General features: G+C 36.9%; 1 protein-coding gene across 5 annotated transcripts; it reads left to right on the forward strand.

The window, feature by feature from the left end:
* The first annotated feature begins 1643 nt into the window (after positions 1–1643).
* LOC120275642 (probable CCR4-associated factor 1 homolog 11) lies at positions 1644–5274 on the forward strand. 5 transcript variants are annotated; one of them, XM_039282275.1, is made up of 2 exons: positions 1644–2567; positions 5029–5274. In XM_039282275.1, exon 1 carries the CDS (start codon positions 1746–1748, stop codon positions 2553–2555), a length of 810 nt encoding a protein of 269 aa, XP_039138209.1. In that variant the 5' UTR covers positions 1644–1745; the 3' UTR covers positions 2556–2567; positions 5029–5274. The 5 variants fall into 5 exon arrangements, with proteins under 5 accessions (XP_039138209.1, XP_039138205.1, XP_039138206.1 ...); XM_039282271.1 differs by lacking the exon at positions 5029–5274 and adding an exon at positions 4100–4746; XM_039282272.1 differs by lacking the exon at positions 5029–5274 and adding an exon at positions 4211–4746.
* The last annotated feature ends 3864 nt before the right edge of the window (positions 5275–9138 follow it).

The following is a 9138-nucleotide window of genomic DNA, read 5'->3' on the forward strand; positions in this document are numbered from 1 at the left end:
TAACGCAAATCAGGAACCTCTGATAGTTTGCAAGGAATTCAATCAGGTGGTTGAACGAATCTTAGACCGAAGATCGAAGGCCAAAGTAAGAAGAATCGTCGACTCTTCTTCCTTGTGAAGTGGAAGGACTTGTCAAAATCAGAGGCAAGTTGGGAGTGTGATACAACTCTTTGGCAATTCGAAGAGTTAGATCAAGATTTCTTTAAAATATGAGCAACAAGGACATCGGGTTTGAACAAGTGGGGGAGGTTTGTAATGGTTCTTGCCCCATAACCGAGAACGGTCGGATAACTTAGGCCCGTGTTGGCACCGAGCTTGGCAGGGGCAACTTGATTGAGCGACCAAGGTAGGAAATCAAGTAGCGCGATGGCACATAACTGTGCAGATTGGCTAATGTGCATGGGCTTGTGGTTGTATGGGCTTGTGGCCTTGGGCATTTTACCGAGAGCGCGCATGGTGTTCAACACAATTATGGGCCAAGACTTAGCATCGTGCCTAGGCCTGGGTGTGAGCACTAGATCGAGACCTGTGTTGATAGATGTGTATAGGACGAAGGCAGGCAGCCAACTCTTAACCATTTTCGCAAGTGCAGGCATGGCTAGTGAGCTCATGGTCGTGATCGATAAGTCGAGACTGGCATGCTGACAACCAAGTTTGTTGCACTTTATGAGCGTGACACAGTTGGGGCTTGGCTGGGCGGATGGATAGTGATTCCAGGTAGCATCGTAGCATGATCAAGGTTGACTTAATATCGAGAGGTAGTTAAATGTCCCACGAGCAGCCGAGGGGCGACGGTGGGATCAGTGATAATAACCATGTAGCTATCTTACTCTGTAGTTATGCTTGAGTCATAGATTGCCTTTGTTTTAGTGTGGGTTAGAACTTCCAAAACAGTGCATGGAGAGTTACCTTGAGTCTTATATTATAATTTTTTTTTTTTTTTCATTTCATTGGTGATTATGCAATTTTATTATGAAAGTAGGAAAGAGGGATGATGGAGTTTAACATTGTGAAAAGCACCCAAAATTGAATTGATCCAACAAAATTTATTTATGATTTTAATACTATTTTTATATCAATTTATAAAATTTAAAAATATAAAATGCATTGTCCAGCAAGGGCAAAAAATATTTTACAATATAATCAAACAAGTCAGTCACTTCTCATGCATTGCAAAAATTTTAATCTTTCCTTTTAAACATTTTGATTTTGCCCTAATACCCGCCAAACTTTTAAATTCATTTCAATAAATAATTTCATATAAATATCATTGCTCAAAAAGGAAATGTTAAACATGCATGCATGACCCAGCCCCACCTACACTCACCTTTTATAGGATGCATGCATTACCCAGCCCCCAGCATGTACCTAGCAAACAAGTTCAATGTTCCACACTAACAATTAATTGATGATAACATGACCAAATGAAAACCACCAGAAGGTCCAAAACGCTCCAAAAAAGGGATTTTTTAATTTATTTTTTTATTTTTATCTAAAGCACGATTTTCATGCGCAGGCCAACCCATCCAAATCCATGGCTGAAAATGCACAATCAAACACAAGCGCGAATCTCAAAGCGATTAAAAAATAAAAAAAAATCCCAAATCCATAGCACGATTTCCTTGCGCTTGCCAACCTACCCAATCCATGGCTGAAAATCCACAATCAAAGATAAGCACGACTCTCCGATGACCTTTTTCCCCGTATAAAACCGAGCTTTCCCTTCTTCAAAGAACGAAACAAAAATGAAAAAGCGTCAGAAACCCTCATCGGTGCCGGTTCAGATCCGGTCGGTCTGGGCCGAAAACCTCGAAACCGAGTTCGGTCTAATCCGGTCTACGGTGGACCAGTTCCCGTTCGCCGCCATGGACACCGAGTTCCCCGGAGTGATCCACCGTTCCCATCTCCACCCCCTCGTCCTCTCCCCCTCCGATCGCTACTCCCTCCTCAAATCCAACGTCGACGCGCTCCATCTCATCCAGATCGGCCTTACGCTCTCCGACCACGCCGGCGCCGCTCGCTTCGTCTGGGAGTTCAACCTTAAGGACTTCGATCTCCGCCGTGATGAGCACGCACCGGAATCTATCGATCTTCTAAGATCTCACGGCATGGACTTCGACGAGAACCGCGAGCGCGGCATCGACTCGGCCCGCTTCGCCGAGCGTATGATGGCTTCCGGCCTGCTCTGCAATGACTCGGCCGTGTCGTGGGTGACGTTCCACAGCGCATATGACTTTGGGTACCTGATCAAGGTGTTGACAGGGCGGCTGCTGCCGAAGAGGATGGAGGAGTTCTTGGATTTGGTTAGGGTTTTCTTTGGGGAGAAGGTGTTTGATGTAAAGTATATGATGAGGTATTGTGAGGGTTTGTGTGGGGGATTGGAGAGGGTGGCGAGGGAAATGGGGGTGGAGAGGGTGGCGGGGAGGAGTCACCAGGCCGGCTCTGATAGCTTGCTGACTTGGCATGCATATGCGAGAATGAAAGAGAGGTTCTTTGGGGATGATAGTGAAGGGGAGGAGCATGCTGGGGTTTTGTATGGCTTGGAGGTCTTCTGATGAATTTGAGAGGTTTCTTCTCTCAATTCTCTCACTTTCTCTTTGTAAATTCCCTCCTTTTAGATGTTGTTCTTGATGCCTGTTAACTTGTTTTTGGTGTTGATTACTATTTGTGATGGGAACTTTTGGATTTTTAGAAATTTTTGGAGGATTGAATCAATTATTTGTTTAGCGGAACTGTGGAAGAAGTTGGATTACTGTTGGATCAAAGGGAGTCAACAATGGTTTTTAGGTGTTTGCAGGTTGATTAGAGATTAGGATTGGTTCCATCATGTGACATTGGATCACTGACATGAGGATTTTGCGTTTTTGATGTACATATGATTGAGAATAGCAAATTTGTAACACTTGAGAGGTTTATTTGTTGCGTTATGATCAATTATAGAACATATAAGGTAATGTGTATACACTCATTGAAGAATGGTCCTTGATTTGACCTTGAGGGTTTTTCATTTTTGATTCACACATGATTGAGAGTAACAAAATTGTAATTTTTGGGAGGTTTAGATGAATTAGCCCTTTTGTGTTCTGATCCAGGCTAAAACATAATAAAATTTTCCAAAATGGAAAATAAGTGGAATTGAATACAATCAGTGAAGGTTAGCCCTTGATTTCTACCTTGAAGATTTTTCATTTTTGATGCATACATGATTGAGAATAACAAATTTTTAATCTTTTAGAGGTTTAGATGAATTGATCTTGTTTGTTATGATTGTGGGTGGTACATAATAAATTTTCCCAAAATGTGAAATAAGTCAATGTGAACACACTCCGTGTATGGTGGTCCTCGATTTCTACCTTGAGGTTTTTTCATTTTTAAAGCGGACGATCGAAGGTGCTGCATAATACAATTTTTCAAAATGGGAAATAAGTCAATGTGAATTCACTCAACTGAGGGTGTTCCTTGACATCTACTTTGAGGATTTTGCCTTTCGATGCGGACATGATTTAGAATGAAGCCAATATGGCTATATCAACAATAGAGAAAGAGTGGAGTGACTTGGAATGTGTAATTGTGCTTGGGAATTCTATGTGAGTCAATTGAAAAATTTGGTGATTGTACGATCATTTATCCCCTTCTGGTTTCATGGGTATAGCAACAAATGATATTGTGAATTTTGCTGCGCCAGTTTTTTTCGTCAAGGACTTAGATTTTGGTCTTGTGGGTGAAAAGAAGCTGATTGAATAAGAACATTATGCTTGGAGACGGTTTTAAAATTCTTGATAATATATTATTTGCTTTTTGAGAGATTCTTTAATGATGCTTGCTACATGTAATCTTGTTTGAGATTCTTCCATTTTGAGATATCTTGATTTCCATAATTAAAAGAGTTTGAACATTTCTGACTATTATGCTTCCTTGATAGAGCTTGAATATTATTGAAATCTCTCTGTGTTTGTAAATGTTTAGGGCAACATGTGTTCTTACTTTTGTGTCATAATTCATTGTTTTTTATATCATTATTGTCTTTCTGATTTTAACGTCTCATGTGCAACTGGTGGGTTTTAAGTGCAACAAATGTTTAACTGCTCCATTGCTTTAGGGCTTCAACTCTTTAACAGCTAAAGGTCTTTGGTTTTCAAGTTTGATGTTTCCAACTCTTCCTTCAACTTTCCCAGCACTTTTGTAACTTTGGTTTCTCCATGTTGACAAGTCTTCAGCAGTTCAACAACTTGATGGTTTTAGCTTCATTTCTCGAAGCCTCCTGCTCTCCAACAACTTGGTGATCTTAGCTTTTTCGTGTTGTTGAAGTCTTGAGCTATTGAAATTCTTGAGTCATGTCTTCCGACTCTTCAACTTTTGCGGTAAAACTTTCCACCATATTTGGTATTATAGAGTGGAAAATTTATTGACTTGGATGTGAGAATGTGCACTCTAATAGCAAATACTTGTGTTCTTGTTATGTTTGCTTGAGTGTATGCATCTAGGAGTGTTTTTGAGGTGTGATTTACGAGAAAAGGTCATGCATGAGTACTGGGAATGACGTCGGATTGTGGCATGGATCTCCTAATAGGAACAGATTATCTTTTGGACTAAGGATTTCAACATTGTGGGCAAGGTTGTGGAAATCTTGAAAGTCTTTGTGTTTGGGACAAGAATTAGGGCTTATTTAGGGACTCAATGGGGGTTAATCATCATTTTTATTTTATGGTACTTTGGTTATAAAAAGTTCCAAACTATTTTTTTTTCTATCTGCTTTTTAATAGCACAAGCAAATAATTACGTTGGTGTTTTTGGTTATAAGTGTTCTATTTCAAAAAACCCACTCTTGAGAAAGAAAAACTGCATCTAAGCCGGCTAAAATTTTGTGAAGGTTTTTTTCTTCATATTTGCCAGACCTTTTAAAGGGTATTATTATTTTTTATATTCCTAATATAATATGTGTTAATTAACATGGTAATTTTGCTTAACGCTTCTTGCAGAATTCATTTTAAAATATCGTTTTATGTTATATTAATTTTTTTCCTGCAGTTGGAAAGTAGAAGTAAGATATGGTTATGTCAATTCTACATGCACTATGCGATTAAGCGCTTGTAGTTCTGTTATGCTTGTCTAGGTTTATGGATGTTAAGCACTTGCAGTGTTGTTATGCTTGTCCAGGTTTATGGATGTGAAAGTATTTTTAAATTTGAGATTACCACTAGGGGCAAGATTTGATTTTGTTGAGTAATATTTTGTAATTGCTTGTTTGTCTTGGAGTTGTTTTTGAGCAAATAAAATAAAGTCTATGTTAATGGAGAAAGAAGGTTATTTGTGTTTGTGATCATACTTGAAACATTGGATGACTGGGGTAATATCGTTTGAATCAAGTGACATCAAAGTTGTCACAGGCGCAAGGGGTCCTTGGAGCCTAGGTGCAAGGCGCAAGCGCACGCCCAAGCAACACTAGGCGCACTTAGAAAAAAAAATTAAAGAGTTTTTACCCTGTAAGCCAATGTTTCAAGTATAGTAGACATCAACATGCATAATGTCATACTTAATAAGTTCAAATGTTCAAGACCAAAATGCAATAACATGGTATAGTGCACTCTTTGAGTTCTAACTCATATAATAAAAATTTAGCCACTAATCACTTTCATCATCAAAATATTTAAAACCATCAAGTGCTTCATAATTATCATCATCACCAACTCCATCAATTTTCTCTTCAAATTCATTATTCTCTTCATAAAATAATCATCTCCAAGATTTTCTTCCTTATCAGCGCAATTTCTAAAAATTAAGGGATTCTCAAACTAGCAAATGATGCCTTCATTGCTTTTTCTTTCCCTTTTGATGGCCTTGATTGAACTTGAAGCAGTAGCATTTATTCCCTTTTCTCCTCCTCGATCTTGAGTAGTATATGCGCTTTCATTAACCCAAACCACTCTTTCAACTTCATCTCAAGTAAGGTCATCATCACCGAACACTAGTTCGTCGTCTCCTTGCTTTTGTTTTAGTGTACCCATCAACCACTCATTTGCATCATCAATATCTTGTAAAGAAATTGAGCCAATCCGATCACGGTCATTATATCGTCGCTCTAGTGCTCGGTTATATTTCACGAAGACCAAATCATTCAACTTTTGTTGATCAAGTTTATTCCTTTTTTTAGTATGAACCTGAAAAAACAAGACAACATTATATATTTATATAGTATATAGTTAGGGGTCTTGGGGTCTTAGGGGTTAATCTACAATATTAGAAGGAAAATAACAATATACTATATATAAGTATAATTTTTACATGTTAAAAAATACTCCAATTACGCTCGCAACCGGATGCGCTACAAGTTAGACTGAGTACTTTGATTGCAAAATCTAGCAACTATGGAGTTGAGGTTCCATAGGATTTCTACCATTCGGCTATTCATTAAATTAATTAATAACAAAGTTAGTTACACAATAGTATAAGTTATAATTTAAATCTTATCAATTTTTAACAAAACTTAAGCACCTGGTGATTTCAAACTTTGATTCCTAATTGCCAAGTTTCTTCCAAATATGCCACTTGCAGTTTGATATATACTCATTTGATTGTTGATTTTGTCTTGACATGAAGCATTAGGAATTAATCTCTTTAGAGTTTCAAGCATCCCATCCATTATCTCACTAGTCCTGATAATCTCCATCGGGTTGGCATAAAAAAATTCCAGATTAAGATAGTGTCCAACCGCATGCAGAGGTGGATGAAGTTGACATTCCCATCGTTTGTCGATGATATTAAACACATCTTTGTATTGTTCTTCATTATCTCCAAATGACTTCGCTATATCTTCTTTGGCCCTATCCATGGCTTCATAAATGTAACCCATAGCTAGTTTTTTCACACCATTAACCAATCGAAGCACACCCACTAGAGGACCGAAAATCTTTAAAATATATACAATGCTTGTCCAAAATCTTGTCATCATTATACTAGTTACTTTTTGACCACTTACTCTTTTCCCATTCTTTAGAAGTAAACATTTTTCTCAAACAATTCTTCAATTTAAGGATTCGTTGAAGTGTGAGAAAAGATGTGGCAAACCTTGTAACACCCAGCCTAACAAGTTCTCTTTGACCAGTAAAACTCCTTAACATATTAACCATGTCCAGTCGAATATAAATGAAGGAGTTTAAGCTGATTGCTCTTTGTATAGTTTGTTTCACATTTGGTATCTTACCAATATCTTCCAAAATCAAATCCAAACAATGTGCGGCACAAGGAGTCCAAAACAAATTCTTATATTTTTCTTCCAAGTGCTTACCTGAAAATTAATTCAAAAATCATTAAATAAATGAACACTTTGAGTTAATAAAGTAATCAAATAACATGTAATAGGATAGGATGGGTAGATTAATTTTATACCTACAAAGACATTAACGGATGCGCTGTCAGTAACTACTAGTATGACTTTTTTCTTTCCGACACGTTGGACCATGCGATCAAGTAACTCAAATATTTTTTCTCCAGTTTTTGCATAACTCGAAGCATCAATAGATTCTAAGAACATAGTTTCTTTTGGAGAATTCACCAAAAAATTTATCATTGTTCTATTCCTCTCGTCTGTCCAACCATCAACCATTATAGAGCAACCATAATGTGCCTATTCTTCTTCATATGACTATAGTATCATTTTTCCATCTTCCATTTCTTTATTAAGCAAGGAGACACGAACCTCATGGTAGCTAGGTGCTTTCATGCCTATACCATATTGACCAATTGCATCGATCATTAATTGAAATTGAGGATATTTATCGGCATTAAATGGAATCGCTGCATCATACAACCATCGAGCTATTTCTTTACATGCTTTTTCCCGCAACTCCTTCTTGCAAGTATCATTGATTGTTGTTTGCTTCATATTTCCTTCTCTTTTACTTGAATTTTCAGCACTTTGTGTGAAGTATAAATCTATTGGTTTTTTTTTGTCGTTGTTGTTTCTTTGCATTCAAAATTTTACTACTTCCTTGGTGCGAGCTCATCAAAATGGTTTTTTCATCTTCATCTTCTTCATCACCACCAAAAGCATCTACTTCAACAATATTATCCAGAAAATTACCTTCAAACATCTTGCTTGCATTAGCCTTATTTATCATATAAGACTAAATCTCTTCTTGCACAAGTGGTGGGCATTTTTGACAAATGGTTGTATTTCTAAAACCTCCCACAATATGTTGTTTAGCTCTAAATATTCCACCTTTTGTAACTTTATCATAAAAGTTGCATTTCAAATCATTCTTGTTGTTTGGATTAATGCATTGAACATATTTCCAACATGGCTCACTTTTTCAACTTGATGATGAAATAGTCTTCTCATTTGAAGAAGCCATGTACCTATCAAAGATAAAATGGCTGAGCGTTTAATTATATATGTAGAACTAAAACTTCAATGGATAGAAAATTTGGATAAAGAAAAATGTGGTTCACAAGCATAATTTTGAGAATGACAATATGATACCGATCACTACCACAATAGTTATTTCTTGAATAAAAAAAATATAACTAATTCAGTTTACAATTTTAGTATTGGAAATCATAAACATTAGGTGATCATTTGACATAAACTTCATGATTTTATACAATATAAACTACTTAGCAGTTAGCACACACAAATATATGGGAATTCAATCATTTCATCAACATAATTCATATGTATAATAATATAACTATATATTATATAAATAAATACACAATTTGTGAAGCAATCAACAGCAGTGAGCAACCAATAAACTTACAATAAGGAACATCAACCAATTTATATATGTTTCTTTAATATTTAATACACAAATTTTAACAAAATTAAATTTAAAAAATCAACAAATTACACAGGTCTCAGATAGACATGAAAACATAAAGAGAGATAAAGAGAGGATAGCATTGAGAATCTTGAGATGTGCTGAATCTCTTCGAGGCATTTTGTCGAGCAGGTGTTGGGCAACAAGAAATTTGGTTGGTTTCAACTTTCAACGGATAGGTGATGGGTGAGCATTAAGCATTGAAGAGAGTGGAAGATGATTGTCATTGGGGTTGTGAGCATGCCATGATTAAGAAAAGTAGGAGAGAGAAAAAAGCGAGGGAACAGAGACGTACCATGGGGAGGTGGCGGTGCTGGCCAAC

This window comes from Dioscorea cayenensis, chromosome 14 (assembly GCF_009730915.1).
Source record: "Dioscorea cayenensis subsp. rotundata cultivar TDr96_F1 chromosome 14, TDr96_F1_v2_PseudoChromosome.rev07_lg8_w22 25.fasta, whole genome shotgun sequence".
NCBI classification, from domain to species: Eukaryota; Viridiplantae; Streptophyta; class Magnoliopsida; order Dioscoreales; family Dioscoreaceae; genus Dioscorea; species Dioscorea cayenensis.

Excerpts from the sequence above, each read along its gene's own strand:
- LOC120275642 (XM_039282275.1), top strand. The coding sequence starts at position 1,746 with ATGAAAAAGCGTCAGAAACCCTCATCGGTGCCGGTTCAGATCCGGTCG.